A 19,149-nucleotide genomic window follows, 5' to 3' on the forward strand; every position below is an offset into this window, starting at 1 on the left:
TTGTCGCGACAAAGCTGACAAGGGAAGGACTTGAAAGAAAAGAAGCCACTAGGTACTGAGCGCGCGAGAAATGGCACCGTGATGGATGGGAAGTAGCGACTTCTGCGATTTGTTTGGCAGGTGGGGAGCCCAGTCGCGATGGGGTTGGAGAGGATAGGATAAAGAAAGCTCCAACAGCTATTAAGATGTCACGGTTGGTAACCAGTCGTCAATAGCAGCCTTCCCTTACTGGGGAAACGAGGCTGCCAACGCGCGATAGGATTAGGTGGCAGACACGCCGCACAGACCATCTACAGCGGAAAAAGGTACGTATCGATTTATCAGGCCTCAAATTCGGTAGAAAGGGACAAAGAATATCAGCTTTCATGGATTTCAGATATTATTGTTCGCTTTACATAGTATAAGCAAAAGTAAGATTATTTGTAGCAAATCAAATTTTTACTTTATTTTGCGATTGACATAAAGTTCATTTCAGCACATTATTCGTACTTTATTCACGGACTATTTCCGGGTCTACTCATCGACGGCACGTGATCGTACAAGACTCCGTTGCCGGCCACATGTTGCAGTCAGGACAGCATCGTAATTGGCTGAATCACGACAGCCATGGAGACCAGCCAGAATTACGCCATACCTAGGAGCAGTCTTTTTTTCCTTGAATTCTGAGTCAAACACTTCTCTAGGCGAATCAAGACGATAAATACATTTGATTAGGACCTATTTGTCCATTGGATCTAAATTCTCGCCAATTCGATCAACTTTGGGTGTCAAACGGCTTCAATATCAAACCCAGCTAATCTGAGAGCGACCCCGGTCCGATATCTCGGCATAACCTCTCACAACACTATCGTGAGAAGACAAAGACAAAGACAAAGACAAAGACAGCTATAGTTATGCCAGCTGCCACTATGTCAGGGAATGACACTACAAACAGTGATTCCCGCAAGCACTATGGTCAGTTTTTACCCATGCCTTGTCACTTCATATCTCCGCACCCTATACTCTGTTCTTCATACATCACAATGGTTCATTCCCCTATCACTACAAAAGACTGGTTGCTGAATACCTGCAAGAAAGAACGCAATCACAGCCTGAGAACCCGTTCGCTGCTCTCATCCCTGAGCAGCAGCTAGCGATTGTTCCTGCATTTACTCTTGAGTCTGGAGTTACTCTTTACAACCTTCCAGTCGCTTACACAACTCGCGGCAAACTCAACGAACAAGGCGACAATGCTATGGTCATTTGCCATGCACTCACTGGAAGTGCTGATGTGGGCGATTGGTGGGGTCCTCTTCTTGGTGGTCCTGGTCGAGCTTTCGACACGTCGAGATTCTTCATCGTCTGCATGAACAGTCTGGGCAGCCCTTATGGTACTGCGAGCCCAGTGACAGCCAAGGACAACGACCCCAGCAAGGGCCGATATGGACCTGAGTTCCCTCTCACAACCATTCGCGACGATGTCAAGTAAGTTCTGCGCCCCAGGAGTGGTCTTATCTTTGCAAGGATAAAAATAATCAGCACTTATACTAACTTTTGATAGCCTCCACAAGCTTATTTTGGATGACCTAGGTGTCAAGCAGCTAGCTGCTGTTGTCGGAGGTTCTCTTGGCGGTATGTTCGTGCTCGAGTGGGCGTACTTTGGAAAGGACTACATCCGTTGTGTCGTTCCCATTGCTACGTCAAGCAGACACAGTGCTTGGGGCATCAGCTGGGGTGAAGCTCAGCGACAAAGCATCTATGCCGACCCCAAGTATGACGATGGATACTACTCTTTCGATGATCCGCCCTCTACTGGTCTGGGTGCGGCTCGTATGTCTGCTCTCCTCACATATCGAAGCCGCAACTCCTTTGAGTCGCGGTTCGGACGCAACATCCCCGACCCGTCCAAGGTTCAAACCATTGGCGGCCGACCACGCCCTTCAACTCCGTCAGAAGCACACTTTCACATCCACAACGACGGTCATGTTGTCAAGCGCACCTCCATATCCCAGAACAGTGCAACCGACGCCGCTTCAACTCCTCAAACACCTGCAGAGCCTGATGTTGCTGACCCTCAATTCCATGGTCCTAGCAACGGTAGTCTGACCGGAAGTGAAATGCCACAATCGCACTACTTTTCTGCCCAATCGTATCTACGATACCAAGGCCGTAAATTCGTTACGCGATTCGACAGCAATTGCTACATTGCCATGACTCGTAAATTAGACACACATGACGTGTCGCGCAACCGAGCAGAAACTATTGCAGATGCATTGGCTATGATTCAGCAACCCACACTTGTCTTGGGTATTGAAAGCGATGGCCTCTTTACATTCGCAGAGCAAGAGGAGATTGCTCAGCATGTCCCCAATGCGCGCCTCGAGCGAATCGAGAGCCCCGAGGGTCATGATGCGTTCCTGCTGCAGTTTGAGCAAGTCAACAACTATGTTCTATCCTTTTTCAAGGAAGTCCTGCCAGACATCATGTCCAAGGATGGTGCTGCGCCCGAGGAAGCTAGTGTTGGGCAGATTACCAAGTCAAGCACATTTGGTGAGGCTGAGGTTGAGGACATCACAGCCTGGTAGACTATTTAGAGTAGCGCTATAGTGGACTAGTAAAAGGATTAGACAAGACTGAATATAATGACAATATGAAGAATCTTTCATCATGGCCATTTCATCTTTGAGCTATGCGAGTGCGATAGTTCACGCTATTGTTCTTTGCAATCTCGATACGTAACAACACTGTAGGCTGTATCCATCAAACAACACCAAAAAACTCATAGGTGCCTGAAGGGTGCAAGACAAAGTTGAACTACATGTGATGAACGGGCAACGAGTCAGTTGTACTGAGCCGCTCATGATTTGAGGTGCTTCAATTACCAGTCTCTGCCCAAATATCCACCAAAATCCGGTAAACCTGTCTTGAGTGTAGAACGTCAACTTTCTTCTCCGATGATGCAACTAGCCACAGTTGCTATTGAAATGAACCTGACCCCATAGGCCTCATATGTTCCAACTGCTGGGTCGATTTTGCTTTACCAGTTTATAATCATGCATATACTATGCATAAAGTTCCTTGTTTGTTAATGAACTGATCAAAAACTCCCGTGTCACAAATTCAGATCCTGTGTCTTTCGTGATACGGAGTACTTTAGTCACGGTAGTATTACTTATAAGAACACCCTATGGCTTCCTGAGAACAGACGATGGATATCGCGCTTGGTTCTTTGAATAGAACAGGGCTATCTGCCCATATGCTTGCTCATCCGTCTTTATTCCCGGCCAAACCATGTTCCCATCTTTAAGCCACATGACACCAACCTGTTTTAATGACAAAAGCTGCCATCCATCAACAATAGGAATCTTACTTACCGATACATGGATTTGTCACATTCATGAATCAAGCCACTGCGGGACATCTCGCACTGAAAATAAATATTGTGGTGGTGGCGGCAAGCTAAAACATGAGGCTGTTGCAGGAGTGACATGCATGGAATGCACACAGATGAAAACAGGAAAGACACGCAAAAGGAAATCAATTAGACATGGGATTCGCTTATTCGCACTCTTTATGCGTTGTTTCCGGAGACTTTGTGTAACCGTGTTACTGCAAGTCGATGATTATTTGCGGCTGTTGAGATGTCGCTCTATCCGCCACAAATTACTTTGGCTTCCATTTTGATGGGTTGGGGGTGCAAGGAGTTCTAAAAGGTGAAAGTATATGTGCCAGGAAACTATTTGCCTTGTCTATCTCGCAGAATATGATGGGGTGTTGTCTGGAGTCAAGCCGGGAAGTGAGACATCACACTCGATCATGAAGATAAACAGCGCATGGCCAAGCACCGGCAAAGAATATAGGATTGAACCGAAATACACATGAGATCTAAAAGTTAGAAACGGACCGGATTGCTTCCTGATAGCTATGCGATATGTTGGAATGTTATGCACCTTGGTGAAAGCTTCAGAAGCTGAGTTTGGCAACTCATCCACCAAGTACAAGAAAATACCGTAACTTCGCCAATCATCAAACCAAGACTAAAGACCACCTCTTGTCATCTGCTAGGAACTTACGGATACATACAGAGAGAAGTCAAGGCTCGGCTAAACTCGCACCAAGGATGTTTCTTTGACGTGTAACTGACTGATAACCCACTGGCCCACCGGCTTACGAGTTCCTCAACTTACAGGACCCCCAGCAACAGTTTCAAGAGGCACAGGATTAGTAAATCTTTCAAGGTACAATATGACACAAGATGAGAAATTTGCAAAGCCAGTGGAGGATCATGTTAAAGAGCAACACACGTGGATAGCCGATTGGTTGGTTGCAATGACTGTGGCCACAGCCCCTTGTCAAAATGGACAAAAGAACGATGAGCTGAAAAGTTGACAAGACAACAAGAATGAGGCGAGAGAATGGAAAAGTGATGAGACGAGAGGAAACCTATGTCCGTCGGGCGACCGCTCTTGGCCCGTCTTGGCTCGGTCAGTGCTGCCGGAATGCATTTCTTCACCGAGAATGACAGCGGTATGGGATTGAGGGGAAAATACGGCGATAAGTCATGAGATGTAGCTGAAAAGATAGAGGATCCCTAGTAGATGACTGGAACTATGCTTTAGGTAACGGGTTCAAGTGGCAGGCATCCAGAGGAAAGTTGGTCGCTGAAAGAATGAGAGACGAAATTAGCAAGTCAACTTGGCGTGTCTAGACCACCGTCTTGGATTGTTTATTTTTGTACCCAAAGCTAAGACGCCAGCTTTTCTATTACCCGCTGGGCATGGCAGATTAACAAGATTAGCAAAACATATCGCGTACTCAGGAACAGAAGCACGGTCAGTAAAAACCAAACACAGACCCGTAATACGTGACTTTTTAGTTAATATCAGGCGAGTTACTGTCTTTTGTCAGGCGATGCCAGAAGCCTATACATTTGTTAGTGAACAAGACATATTAGCATCGGACGTTTTTCTAGTAGTATGACAGACACTTTTCAGCTATTTCCTGCATCCTGATGAACACCAAAGTCATGTTTTTTTTTCACCATTAAATCTTTATCCTCTAGATCCATGTTGTGGCAAACTTCAGAATGCGGCTAGAAGCATTTTCGAACACGATGGTGGAGACTGTTTGACAACGTGCCGGATGGGTCTGACATTGATTGATCTTGTTTTCTCTTGGCCACCATGAATCAAGAAGAGGAGCCCGGCCGTTTCACCCGTGTGAGTAATGGATAGATACGAGTCACACTTGACGGAACTCTTCAATGTTGCTCAATGCAAATAGCCGCGCACGACCCAATCTTGCAAGAGCAAACCGGGATGGAGCTTGCTATTTGCTCGCAGTCGTCTGTAGGAACTTCTTGGGTGATGAAGAAATGACCAATCCAGTGTCTCACTGGGCAGGTTGTACAGCGTGCACTTTTACGTACAATTAAAAAGTACGCCCGTCTCGGTGCTTTCCCCTGCCTCCATCTCGTTGTCAGATAACTCAGACAGGCAGATGGTGTAAGCACGTGTTGGCGAGAAAGAGGGGAAAGTCAACAAAGAATGTTGTATAATGCAGCCTGGTAAAGAGGTTGCTGTCGATCTTTCTCAATCCTTCGTCATCGATATGCTGCTTCGATACGATACAACGAGGATGGATATAAAAAGTTCGGCCATTACACATGTCGATCCAAGGCGAAAGAAACGCCGGTAAAATCTTGAAAGTTCCCGGTCGGCGAGATCTGCGACCAAGTGACCACGGTGAGATGGAATGAATGCTCGATGCGGCATAATGTGGGTATGTGATGGATCCATGGAACGACTCTATTGTTTCTGGAAGCTTTCCCATGACAGAAGTAAACTCACGAGTGCCTGAGGCGTCCAAGATTTGTTCTGGAAAACAGGGGCCAAGGGGGTTTGCCTGAGTGTGCATCACATCAGACAGGTTTAATTTCTGTAACACGACATCAAATTTGATCCTCAGCCAAGACGGTACAAGCGAACCAACGGCGAGATATTCCTTAGATGGCAGGAGAAATTGGTTCCTCCTGAATCTAAAGAGGTCGCAACGCCTCTTATTCAAATAAACTCTGTTTGCATCCTCACCACACCTGAGCCCAGCCAGAGACAGAATGTACAGATAGCGAAACGACCCTGGTCTTCAAGTGGGGGGCAGCCCTTTCAGTGTGTAAGACGCGGGCGTTAGGTCGACTTCTCTCCACCAGGGCGAGTTTGGCTACTGGTGTCCGATGGGTTCCAATTGGTTGAGAGGAGGGTAGTGGATGACAAGGGACTGCATGGGTGTATCTGTTCGGACAGGGAGTGAAGAGGTCGTTTTCCCGTCTTTCCGGCCATAATCTGGTTGAAATTGTGGTTTGGATCTTGTCCAACAAAACGCGGTCGTGGCTAGCCCATCTCGTTTTGCAAAGCACCGAGCGTACGTTCATGCTATTCTAGATGAAGGAGGTGGTCGGTGTTTAGCAGAATGACCTGCTTTGGACAAGGCGGGCCTGGTGGGTTCTCTAAAAGCATGGGCAACCTGGTGTTCCATTCATGTCAGTGGTCTGCAATGAACCCTCAACGCTGACTGGCTCGGGGAGGTTCGAGTGGGTGTGCGGTGGACTTTCCATCTTGCTTCTTCCTCGGCTTCCAGAGGAAGAATACTGAGCTCTGACTGGTGAGTGGCTTGGTCGGAAATTCCATTATGGAAGGCGTGCGTAGATGTGTCTCCACCACTGCACCTGCCTCAAAATCACCACCCATCTCGTTACAGACAGAGGAGCAGGAGCAGGCACGGTACCTTCGTCCATCCCCATACGTAAAAGTACCAACCTGGCAGGCACGGCTCGCACGCTATATCCGGCCGTACCTATCTAATCCCAACTGCCCGGTCCTGTCAAGAATCCTCTCAACTTCTCCATTTCTCGTCCATACGTATTGTTATTATTAAAAAAAAACATAATATTCCCTTCCTTGTATCTACAGTCTCGTTCCATTCTTTCATCGCCCTGACACTGGACCTATCGTAAACTCCAGCACTTGTCGCATCCGTCGACCCTCACGAACCCGCACTCCCGACGGTCAGCGACGCCGAAACTCCGACCCATGGTATCATTATCGTACTTGAACAATACATCGACGCTCTATTGCTTTTGGTAAACTGTCGCCGATTGGATTTGGGATTTCGCAATAGAAGGAAACCTGTTTTGGTATCGATATTGGAGCCCACCGTATCAAACACTCATCTGCGAACTGGATCAATTGGACACGGCCTGAATTTCAGCGAATTGCGTTTTGAAGGGAAAGAATATCATTTATTGACTGGGTTCAAATATCAGAGTTGAATATTCTGATGAAGAGTTGGATGGATTGATCAAAACATCGCCGACAACGAAACCTTGGCTCTTATGCATTTCTGATCTCAGAGAAACAGCGCCCGAAGAGGTGGAGATCAGTATCGCAAAACTCACCCCGAAGTATCCTCATCTCGAACAACCCATGTCGTCGATTACAGATATCATCGCTCCCGATATTCCTCTACCATAAATAAAGATGCCAGACTACGACGACGATATGCTCCCCGAGCCTGCTTCCGGCTCTCATCAGGATCGAACATGGGGCGGCAACAACGCTTTTCACAACTTCTTTAACGATTTCTCTCACATCCCTGACCCCAATCTTCGCCGCCGTCTTGCCTTGTCTGAGATTGACAAGGTTCCTTTTGGCGCATACCGTATGTAATGACGCTGAGTCGATAAGTCACCTATTATATCTACTCTTGCTGACAATTATCAGATATCCGTGCTGTTTTAGTAGCAGGTGTTGGCTTCTTCCTGGATTCATATGATATCTTTGCTATCAACCTCATCACAATACTCCTCGGAGTTGTGTTTTGGGGAGACCCAAATCCTCAAAACGGTTTCAGCGGTAATGATGGCTACCTTCCTGACCGAGTCAACCAAGCTTTCAAAGCATCCACCAGTGCTGGAATTGTGGTGGGCATGATAGTATTTGGATGGCTAGCAGAGTTAGTACTTCTCCATTACCCAGCTTCACCCTTGGATTCCACAACCATGTACTAACAACTCAACCAGTGGTTTTGGTCGGCGACGTATGTATGGTGTCGAATTGGCCATTATTATCATGGCCACACTCTGCTGTGCTCTCATTTCTTCGAGCCCTGCTATGGGGTCAACCGGCCTCTTGATCTTCTGGCGCATCATTATGGTAAGCTCTCTGAACTCGCTCACAACAACATGTATTGACAAAGCCCAGGGAATTGGCATCGGCGGTGATTATCCATTATCCAGTGTAATTACGTCTGAGTAAGTTTAATCCTTCGTAGCTATCGGAAGTTTGTGGCTGGTCCAGCCTCCGCCAAACCAACACAGGCACTTCTATCGAATCGAGCTGACTGGTCTCAATAGATTCGCACCGACAAGGTGGCGTGGTGCCATGGTTGCTGCTGTCTTCTCTATGCAGGGACTTGGACAGCTTGCGGCTGCTATTGTTGCCCTGATTACTACCGTTGCGTTCAAGAATGCTTTTGTTGGTATTGCTGACGAAAGTCAATGTGGTTACGAGTGTCGATTAGCTGCCGACCGAGCATGGCGAATTATTGTTGGAGTCGGCGCCGTTCCTGCATGTGCCGCCCTTTACTACCGCATTACGATTCCCGAAACACCTCGATATACATTTGATGTTGAACTCGACGTCGAAAAAGCCGATGCCGACATCAAAGCATACGTAGCGAGCAAGTCCAAGGGGTCATTCGATGTGGTTCATCAGGTCCGATCCAAGCGCTCATCCACGCGTGGTCTTAATGTACCGCGTGCATCGTGGTCTGATCTTATTGCCTTCTTCCGCCAATGGACCAACATGAAGATGCTTCTTGGCACAACCCTCTCGTGGTTCTTCCTGGTAAGTCTTGACAATAGATTTGTTATTGCCCTAGCTAATTTTTCTGAAGGATCTGGCCTTTTATGGTCTGGGACTCAACAACACCTTTATCCTTCACGCTGTCGGCTACGGTGCTGGCAACAATCTTTTTGACAAACTTCAAAATCAAGCAGTGGGAATGATTATCTTGACTTGTGCTGGCTCGCTTCCCGGCTATTGGACGGCAATTCTCACCGTCGACACTTTCGGTCGCAAGCCATTGCAGGTTGTGGGCTTCCTTCTGCTCACAATTCTCTTCTGCGTTCTTGGTTTTACATACAACAATCTGACTCAGGGGGGCTTGCTCGCACTGTACATCGTCGGGCAGTTTCTTTTCAACGCCGGTCCGAACACAACCACGTTCATCGTTCCTGGCGAATGCTTCCCGACCCGATATCGCTCTACTGGACATGGAATCAGTGCTGCTATGGGAAAGATTGGTGCTATCGTCGCCCAAGCTATCAGCATCCCGATGGTTCGCCAAGGAGCCTCCGAGAATTGCAAGGATGCTGACTGCACACCAAACATGCATCGATTGCTTCAACTCTTTGCTCTTTTCATGCTGTTTGGTACCTTTACCTCTTTGCTGATCCCCGAGACTAAGGGCATGACCTTGGAGGAGCTTTCTGGTGAGCCCAGGACGAGTTACAACTCGGGATGTAACGGAAGCATAAGTCTTGGTTCACCTAAACTCAGGGGATGGAATCCTTTCCATGGCGGTCAGCCTGCAGGATTCTCATATCCTAGATCCAGAGCGGGACAGTTTCGAAAGAGCGATCGTGTTGGCATCATGACATCGCCGGAGCTCATGGCCGAAACATCTCGACTTCGAAAAACGCGTCTCTGGAGGAGACACCGCAAGGCCAAGTCGAGCAGTGGTACCGATATCGCCCTAAGTACCCGAAGCTCGGGCACAGCAGACGACGATATCTTCCCGGCAGGGCCACCTACTACTACTACTACTACAACAACCAGTCCTCCTCCGCCACCTCCACCGAGTTGGGGAGCTGGCTGGGGTCGGATAGACCGAGGAGGACCACCTCCATTGTTGAACTCTGTTCAGCTACAGGATGTCGGTAGCCTTCTTACAAAATGATGTTTTGGATGATCAAAACTGGTGAACGATTGGCATATCACAGGCGTTGGTGGAATAATGAAATTTAGACTATGATACCTTAGATGTTTGATTTAGGAAAGATGTCGAATTTAATGTCGGCAACAGGAGAATTGCAGGCAGAAATGACTGCAAATTGTACGAATGAATAACGAATAAAAACTCTCCACAACATTTATGTCGCAAGATACATCAGTGCATTGAGTATGTCATGCCATTGGCTCATATGGTTAGGTTGCGAGATGTCATGTGAGTCAAGTTTGTGGTATCTAGCTTGGTCATTACAGATCCCAAGAACCCAAAGGTCGAATGAGGTTGTATGCATCATCTCTATTATCTACATATCTTCCAGTCTATGACTCACTCCAGTTCATGCTTGAACCCATACGCCTATTGTCTTTTTATGAACAAAACAACTTAATCCTGAACGTCTCCTAAAGAGGTCTCGTACAAACATCTGTCTCAACCACGGAGAATCTTTAGAGCCTCCTTTAGGTTAGCAACGTCGTGAGTCAACTTCTCACGACGGTCTTTGCTGAGCGGATCCTCGCCAGCAATGGCCTCAAGCTGGTTAGGGGTCATATGGAAAACCACCTGGTCAGAAAGAACAGTGAGTGGGCCATCCGTGTCGTCAAGAAGGAAGAAGTCGATGACCTGTCGGCAAACAACGTCGACAAAACGGCTGCGAGCGATGTCGTAGTAAGTCAGTAGGACATCGTGAATGTCTTTGCAGATGGTGGCCAGGTTACTGGGTTTGGATTGCTCCTTGAAGGCATCGGTGACGGCTTTAGGAATGTCCTCCCAAACGTCCGTAACCTCGCTACCCTTCTGAGCAGCCTTCCACACCATGTCTGCCAGGTCAGCTCCCTGTGCTCTGTTTTCGGACAGATTGTTGCCGAAAGATGGGTTGTAGGTGATGCTTCGGCCTTCGAACTCGACTTTGAGAAGAAACTCGGTGTGGCTGACCGCACGTTTGTATCGGCTCTGGAGATCATCGACCAGGAAGTTCCAAAGCTCATCTCGAATGGCAGAGTCGGGGCAGCACTTGTCAAGAACGTGACGGATGAAATGATGGACGATGAGAATGGCATTGGCGATGTGAGCTCGAGCCATGCCAGACCACTTCTTGGATTGCTCCTTGAAGTTCTTGGGGAGCATCTCGCCACCAAACTATGCGATTCATTAGCTATGTGCTTGTTACGTGGTATACTACACACTTACAGTTCCGAGTTCATAGGCACGAGAGGCGAGCCACTCCTTCTCGATGTACTTCATGATATCCTCTTCGTTCACTTCTGGCCACTCAAAAGCATCATAAAGGACCCCGTCATCCAACTCACTTTCTCCCAGCTTAGGAATGTCAAACGAGATGCCGGGTTGGTACAGATCACTGCGTTCAGAAGACCCGATCTTGAAAGATTCTTTTTCCTTTTCATCCTCGTTAGTCTCAGAGTCAGCTTCTTCGCCAGGACGACGGAACTTTCGAGTCTCGCCCCAGTTGTAAATAGACTTCGCGAACTCTTCGTTGATCTCACGAATACGAGTAATCAGCTTCAGGTCTGAAGGGGTGTCAAACAAGGCCTCGCGACTGTAGGTTCCGTCGAGACCACAGTGTTTGATGCGAATGAACTGCGAAGCGATACGTCCGATGTAGATACGCTGTTGCTCGGTAGTGCTGCGTGCCTCGCCCATGTCTTTGAGAAGTGTCTCGTTTTCCTTGAGCAGACTGGCGAGGTCTCCGCGAACCTTGGGGAACTCGCTCTTCGTGCGATCCATCAACAGCTGTTGAACTCGAATCTTGAGTGCAGGAATGCCAAGTCGGTCGGGGGAGAGTTTTGTCCAGGGGGCCTGGGAGAAGAACTCTTTCTCCGAGCGAGTGCGCTCCTCAGGGCTAGAAGAGGTGTCGTCTGCGCTTCTGTTCTTGACAACACAGTATCCAAGCTGGAGATCACGGCGCTTGCCACAAACAAGGTCAACAACAACGCCCTTTGTTGCATTCTCAAAGGCCAGATCAGGTTTGGTCAGAACACCGAGGGTGCGCTTGCCCTCGGGATCAACCTCCTTGGCGTAAGTCAGGATCTTTTGATTAGCGATATCGCCGTTGCAAGGAACGACAGCAAGTATAATGGTGCGTGAGTCCTGGATGTATTTCTGCACCATACCCTTGACAAGCTCGATGTCCTCTTTGGTAGTCACTCCAGGCGTGACGTTCTCGAACATACCAGGGACATCGATGACAGTCAAATGATCCTCGTTGGGGCCGCTGATCTCCACGCGAAGGACATCACGACTGAACGCAGATTCGGTAGATTCATCAGTAGGATCCGACTTGATACCCATGACCTTGGCTGCCTGCAATGAGTTAGCACCCTATTCGACGTAAGCGGATGGGGAGATTCAACATGCATCTTGGAAGATCTGAGCGAACTCCTCGGCGTCGAGGTTGGTGGCCGTTCGATGGAAAGAACGAGCCTGTTCGGAATCTGCATCGGCGGCATGGATTGACACGACGATGCTCTCAGTCTCCTCTCGTCGGCAGATAATCTCGGTAGCGTGTCGAGTGCACAGCGTTACCGAGCGCGGGAAGTGAAATCCCGTGAGGGATTCAAGGACGCTAGATTTTCCAGCGCTTTGATCGCCCACGACGACCATCTAGAGTAGCATTAGTATTGATGCGCGGCACCTAGTGGCGGATTTCCAGGCACGCTAGGGGGACATACCTGAGGAAGCGGGACCATGTTCGAGATACCGAGCTCTCGAAGCTTGTCCATCTTGTCAAGCAGGGCTCGATTACCGAGCCCCTGCTCGGACTTGATTGTCTTTGATGCGGCTGTCATCGTGACGGGTCAAGAAGGATACTTGAGATGTCTACCTCTTGATATGTCGCAGTTGTTGTTTAGGGGACGTTAACACCCTGAGATGAAGAAGGTGTTGAGGTGATGATGCAGACGAGAGTAAACAAACGGAGAAGAAGATTTAATTTATAAACTAGCTCGCCACGCTTCTGCCTGGTGCAGCTCAAGGGCAGTGAATCATGGTCAAAATTGAGGGAGTGTTCGTCGCAGTGCCTGGCGGCTGTAGGAAGCCGTCAGGTCACTAATGCACTTCACAACTGCAACACTGCCTACTAACTTTACCAGGTGTTACCCATGGATACCTATCTATGTACGTACATATAGTCAATTGAATTGTATACTGTCTTTTAACATATTTTCAGACAAACGATGAGGAACAGGCAAGCCGAGGGCATCATAACTCTATGATACTAACAAGATTGGCCAGATTGAAGTAAGGAATAGTATATTAGTCTGGCGTATTCAATGAATAGAACAAGACTGCATGACTTACGAGTCACATCCCGTTTCTAGAATCCTTGCTTCAGCTTATTTCGGGTCGGCCTCCTGCAGATGGACCAACACACTGCGCCTCAGCCGTGCGGTCTACCTATCCATGTCGATCACAATGCCGAAAAGTAGATGAGTTTATACACTTAACAGTACGATGGGTTTGAGAGAAATAATCATTCAATTGACTTTATGCTTGGGTATCTCGCTTAAAAACTCCAAATTCCTTTTCGTCCGTTTCCTTCCATACTACAAAGGGTATCCATTCATACTTCGTTGGGTATCAAATTACCACAAAGAAACAATTTCCGTAACAGGCAAACCACAGGCAGAGATAAGATCCTGTCTCTTCATATACCAAGCCTGAAGTAAGGCCATCTCTACAGCCCCAGAGGCCTCTGTCATGTTCGCCAACACAGGCCCAACAGTCTTTGGATTCAGTGCCGGGTCCAACACGCCGCGCGGAGAGGTGCATCGTGATGCAGGCTGCAAGGCTGACTCGAGAGTGTGTACAAAGCGCTCGGATAATGAGTTGTTTGTGTTTGTGTATTGCTTTGCCGTGGCAAGGCAACGTCTTGCTTCGTCGGTTATGAGGACGGGGTTGGTGATGATGTCTTTGAAGAGAGGGTGTCGAACCAAGATAATGAGAGTCATACCGACTATGCTTAGAACTGAAATTTGTAGTTAGTAAGAGTACCTTGATGGAACTATTAAAGACTTACCGATGGCAGATTGACTATCAGGAGGCCCGTCAAAAGTGATCAATCTCTTTTCGCGTGCCATGATATCCTCAAGCTCCACGCTTGCAGCGTAGCATGATTCAAACAATCCAGCAAGCATCGATCTCGCTATGAGGGATGCTGGCTGGGTTGTGTTGCTGCTGATGAGCTTCATGATAGCCGCCCGAGGAATCAAAGCTTTGGTTTCGAGATACCTATTCGTGTTAGAATCATCAAGTCTCGTATTGGTAAAGGGCATCGCCATACCTCATGCGCAGCAGAGTAGCTTGCCGACGAAAGATTGCTTCGGGCTGTGTGCAGGGAAACTTGACACGCAAATGTTCGGGCAGAGCAGCATGCCATTCCTCCAACTCACAATCAAACTTAAGTGCAGTGGACATGATATCTGAGGTTGTTTCTTTGTTACAGCTTGTTTTCTGGCTGAAGTAGGCATCGTGAATAGGCTGCAGAATGTTGTCGGATAATTTTAGTGTTTGGTTGAAGAAAGACAATCTGGAGGGAATGTCGCAAGGCTGGGGCCTGTTGATATTATTTGCGAAAGTCTCAAGATGTTCGTCGTCAATTTCCTCAGGCAGTGTGCCAAACGATGGTCTTTGGCTCTCGGAAGAGTTTTGCATTCTAACAAGTAGAGCACAAGCACACCATGTTCTCCTTCGCTCCTCGCGCTCGGCTTGCGATTTTCCTGGTAACTCAGCATGTAGCATAAGACCCTCTGCAAGACGATAAGCCATCCCAGTCAAAACCCAACTCTCCTGAGGTGCACTCGCCCTTCGCAAGAACCGAGTGTGAACAACCAACGCCTGTACTACAGGAAGAGAGGCCACGGATAAGAGGTCGACGAGCAGGAGTGTCTTGGCTTGTTGATGGAATTCGTATGCGTGAGCCAGGCGAGATTCTGTAGATTCAGTGATCGTGGATCTAGCTAGTTGGCCGATGGCAAGCATTCCGAAGAGGAGGGAGTAAGTAGCAGCTAGTTCGGTTGCTTCTTCGAGGGGAATGTCACGACGATAACGAGAGTTGGCGACAGCAATGAGGCGATGGTACCGTTGGTAAAAAGTTGGACGGTGGACAATAGGCATCGTGATCCAGTCAATGTTGAAATACTCGGCTAGTAGCTCGTCCATAAGGTCCACTGGCGGAAGGGTGATCTTCTGGAGCATCAAAGCAGCCTTGACGTTGGAGGAATAGGAACCGAACGATGAGGGCTTGACAGGGGCGGCATCTTCGAGATCGTCGGTCAAGGGTGGACTGGCACCCATGAGATGATGCTGGCGAGAGTAGCAGCTGGCAGGTTCATGAACCATGGATAGGGAACCGGCTCTGGTGGGGATACTAGGAAGAGGGTATCCGGAATCGATATGAATTGGCGGAAGAGCATGATCAACGGGTCTCGGAGGACGTGTTAGGCGCTCAGAAACTACACTGGGCGATGTAGAGTGTTTCCTCCATTCATCATGTGCAGGCGTAGTAGCGGCGAATGCATCGCGGCCATGGGCTACAAGCTCCTACAAGGTGTAAGTAGACTGACCATGACAAGTGATGAGATGAGCAAGGTACTTGGTATAAAAAGACTTACCAACTGCTTTTCTTTTTCTTCAAGCTCTTGTACTCGTTTTTGGAGAGCGCGAATATAGCTATCAAGTCAATCTCTATGTATCTACATGATGGAATTCTAATGTTGCTCACCTGCGCGACGAAGCGATGGACCCTTCGTGCTCAATCTCTGGATAAATACACTGTTCCGCGCAAAGACCTCGCCTAGAACAAGAATCGCAAACGGGACGGGCACCGTCACAGCGGATTTTACGATCGCGGCATTGTCGACAAGCGAGGGATCTCGCTTTTCCAGGTCTTGCGGAAGCTTGTCGGCGCGTCGCAGTTGTGGCCGACGAGCCGGTCGCGCAGGTGTTGCCGCTGCTGGTGGGGGTGGAAGACTTTGTCCGTGTCATTGTCTTGTCCTGTCTCTGGGGAAAGGATAACAATAACAATGAAGGGAGGAGGTCAAATTAAGGTAAAGAGACCGTCGTCATTGATGAGAATGATCGTTCAAGTTCAACGGAGGAGAAGTGGTCAGGTCAAATTTTGGACTTGTCTATCTTAGGTCGGTCGGTCGCTCGCCTTTCCCCCCCTTGACTCAGGCATTTGGTCTGGGCTTGACCTTGCGAGTAGATCGAAGACGGGCACCGGGGTGGCCATTCTGAGCGGTTGTCGGTAGCTTCTTGTCGGAGGTCTGGATTGATGCCAAGTGGAGATTTTTAGTAGACGGGTATCGGACCATCGGCGAAATGATTTGGGAGGTGATTTGGGAGACACGTGATGAATGTTAGGATTGCATAAGATAATCTAAACAGTCTTTGTTACTGTATAGTAGACAAGTCTCTGTGGCTCTATAATGCACCCCAGATGAAGGGTCTTGAGTAGATTTTTAGTGTTGCGAAAAACCCTCCACTACAGTACAGTACAGCGGATACTTAGCACTCGTGACAGTTCGGCCGTCGGCCACCGGCTACATTCATTGGTGTTGCTAATGATCGGCTCCATCGAGGGTTTGGACAACTCCCCGACCTCCCCGACATCCAGAACAAGGGTCTTTTTCACTTGCTATTACGTACTTATCACTGATCAACTCATACCTTTTGATATTCATACATTCATGGGTATTAAACCAAAATATATGCTATCATGATCTTTTCTAACATGATTCTTATGCTTTCATGACCTGACCATTTCATCACCGAACATATCAATTGTCTCTAAACTCCCCGTCACTGGACACAGCAGAATTCAAGAGGCACGCGACATTAAAGTCTCGGCCCATCGCGCGGCCTCCTTTCTTCACCCTCCGACTTCCGCCACTAAAATTTAGGCCTCCGAGCTCCCCGTGACTTGGGACCCAGTGACGTGATGCGCCATGAAAATCTTGACGTTACCCATCATTCCCGTCTTTTGTCCGCCGTATCAGCAACATGTTAAATGTCACTAATATTCCATCATAGGAAGGTGGAGTTTTCAATATGCAGTTAAATCCGAAAATGGTATTTCATGTCTGATGAAAATAAATACACATAACTTGAGTAAACCAATATGCATACCTGCATAGTATCTTGGTGTAATTACAATAGAATACGTATAGTAGTGATCTGTAGAGTGGAGTGTTGTCCAGGCATACTGATGATGATAGCCTCAATATAGGTACCATAAAATCCACACAACTCAGTGATGGGTCGATTGTAACAGATAATTTTGAATGCTCTGTTATACCTTGTGTATCAGTGTTCCACACGGAAGCTTGTTCCCGTAGGGCTATTTTCATAGTCTTGATCAAGATTTGCCTTGGTAGTATTCGGCATAAAGAATTGCAATGAAAACAACACATTATTGACTACTCAATATCATTCGAATTGTAGTTTACCAGAAGATGTTACAAATCTACGTCTACCATTATAGGTTACTGGTGTGCTCAACATCACTAAGTAATATCAAAAGGTCGTGGTCGCTACCTAGATGTTCTTTGTACAGCTTCAACTCTTGGAGACAAGAATAGACTTCCAAAATGCCCAACTATTATCAAGTTAACCCTTATCAGTAAATGTGATTTGACTTTAAATTGTGCTTGAAAAATATTCCTATCCCTCCTCTCTCCCACTCAATATTGCCTATTTCTCACCATAACCACAAACCATCACCATCATGGCAGGCTTCCCACAACCCAAACGAAAAGCGGCAGGCCTGGTGCACCGCCTGCTAGACCGATTGCTACCTGCCGATCACTATCCCTCCAAACATCTTAACCTCGCCGGTAAAACAGCTCTCGTCACAGGCACAACCAGCGGTCTTGGACTCGAAGCATGTCGACAACTCCTCTCCCACGGTGTGTCTCAGCTCATCATGAGTGCACGAACCGAGATGAGAGGAGAAGCAGTGGCTAGTGAACTTCGGGTCCAATATCCCCATGCTGATATCCAAGTCTGGGTTTTGGAGATGGAGGCATATGACTCTGTCATTGCTTTCGCTGAACGTGCGGTAGTTGAATTGGATCGTCTCGACATGGTTATTCTGAACGCCGGAACCTTTGAATCAGATGCCTCGGTTTCGCCCTATACAGGAACCGAAAAGATGTTTCAGGTCAATTGTCTCTCCACGGCCCTCCTAGCCAGACTTTTCGTCCCCGTGCTCCAGGTAGTTTCTCCAGAAGGGGAAACACCACGGTTAACAATCGTCACTGGTAGGCGTTACAACCCCAAATGGTACAAATCTAAGCCAACAGCACATGATGAGATGTATCGCGCCGACTTACTGAAGAAGTCAAATTTCTTCCGCCGCCGTTCCCCGGTAAAGCGATTCCTCAAAACCAAGATGCTGCTGCAGCCGTACCTGTCCGCGTTGGCCGCTGTCGTCAACCCCGAGGAAGTAACGATTAATCTCGTAACCCACCTCCTCGTCAGAGACACTCAACTCGCCGACAAGATGATGCGCGCGACATGGTTTCGTGGATCGGTCAAGGGCATGTTTGCACTCTTTGGTCGAACTCTGGAGAAAGGCGCAGCATCCTACATTGATGCAGTAGCTGTAAAGGGTAGAGAATCCCACGGTAGAACCATTCTCGACTGCCGGTACGTACTGTACACATTGATCCTGAGCGATCACATGCTAACTATGCTGGAAAACTAGTATGTTGGATCGCTGTAAGCCCCTAGTACATCAAGCGTTAAATCTTTGGTCCATAGCTGAGCTCGAGTTCCGCTTTCTCTTTACAGGTAAGGAGACTCTAGGAGCCAAAATCTACAACGCTGGTCCGGATAAGATACTGCATCATCGCCTAAGTAGACGATCTCATACGTGAACTGCAGTAGCGCAAAGTTCAAGGTAGACAGATAGTCTTTTGGCTCAATCAAATAATTACCAATTGTTGGATAAAAGTGTACAAATATTCGACAAGGATTAAGAAGGATTAACTTGCAAGGTTTCACTCGAGGCACGTTATCATTACCACCCACCTGGTCAGTCCAGTCCGGTCCAGTCCATTCCAGCCCGTGCCTGAATGTTACCTT

The 19,149-nt window shown here is 47.9% G+C and overlaps 5 protein-coding genes across 5 annotated transcripts; 3 read left to right on the top strand and 2 right to left on the bottom strand.

Moving 5' to 3' along the window:
* Positions 1 to 908: 908 nt before the first annotated feature.
* Positions 909 to 2,564, top strand: FSST1_010792 (homoserine O-acetyltransferase; the record flags this gene model as incomplete). The annotated part of the gene is made up of 3 exons (XM_083233860.1): positions 909 to 954; positions 1,074 to 1,464; positions 1,541 to 2,564. 3 exons carry the CDS (start codon positions 909 to 911, stop codon positions 2,562 to 2,564), a joined length of 1,461 nt encoding a protein of 486 aa, XP_083080488.1.
* A 4,950-nt stretch (positions 2,565 to 7,514) lies between these two features.
* FSST1_010793 (major facilitator superfamily domain-containing protein) lies at positions 7,515 to 9,996 on the top strand (the record flags this gene model as incomplete). Its single annotated transcript, XM_083233861.1, has 6 exons — positions 7,515 to 7,695; positions 7,758 to 7,989; positions 8,057 to 8,189; positions 8,238 to 8,287; positions 8,390 to 8,882; positions 8,932 to 9,996. 6 exons carry the CDS (start codon positions 7,515 to 7,517, stop codon positions 9,994 to 9,996), a joined length of 2,154 nt encoding a protein of 717 aa, XP_083080489.1.
* Positions 9,997 to 10,476: 480 nt separating this feature from the next.
* Positions 10,477 to 12,851, bottom strand: FSST1_010794 (P-loop containing nucleoside triphosphate hydrolase protein; the record flags this gene model as incomplete). Its single annotated transcript, XM_083233862.1, has 4 exons — positions 10,477 to 11,184; positions 11,236 to 12,366; positions 12,421 to 12,666; positions 12,735 to 12,851. The coding sequence occupies 4 exons, from the start codon at positions 12,849 to 12,851 to the stop codon at positions 10,477 to 10,479; spliced, it is 2,202 nt and encodes a 733-aa protein (XP_083080490.1).
* Positions 12,852 to 13,646: 795 nt separating this feature from the next.
* FSST1_010795 (uncharacterized protein) lies at positions 13,647 to 16,047 on the bottom strand (the record flags this gene model as incomplete). Its single annotated transcript, XM_083233863.1, has 5 exons — positions 13,647 to 14,029; positions 14,081 to 14,292; positions 14,345 to 15,603; positions 15,675 to 15,732; positions 15,785 to 16,047. 5 exons carry the CDS (start codon positions 16,045 to 16,047, stop codon positions 13,647 to 13,649), a joined length of 2,175 nt encoding a protein of 724 aa, XP_083080491.1.
* Positions 16,048 to 17,788: 1,741 nt separating this feature from the next.
* Positions 17,789 to 18,941, top strand: FSST1_010796 (uncharacterized protein; the record flags this gene model as incomplete). The annotated part of the gene is made up of 2 exons (XM_083223731.1): positions 17,789 to 18,711; positions 18,770 to 18,941. The coding sequence occupies 2 exons, from the start codon at positions 17,789 to 17,791 to the stop codon at positions 18,939 to 18,941; spliced, it is 1,095 nt and encodes a 364-aa protein (XP_083080492.1).
* Positions 18,942 to 19,149: the final 208 nt, after the last annotated feature.

Source organism: Fusarium sambucinum, chromosome III, assembly GCF_050947815.1.
Source record: "Fusarium sambucinum isolate potato_lamoka chromosome III, whole genome shotgun sequence".
Taxonomy (NCBI): domain Eukaryota; kingdom Fungi; phylum Ascomycota; class Sordariomycetes; order Hypocreales; family Nectriaceae; genus Fusarium; species Fusarium sambucinum.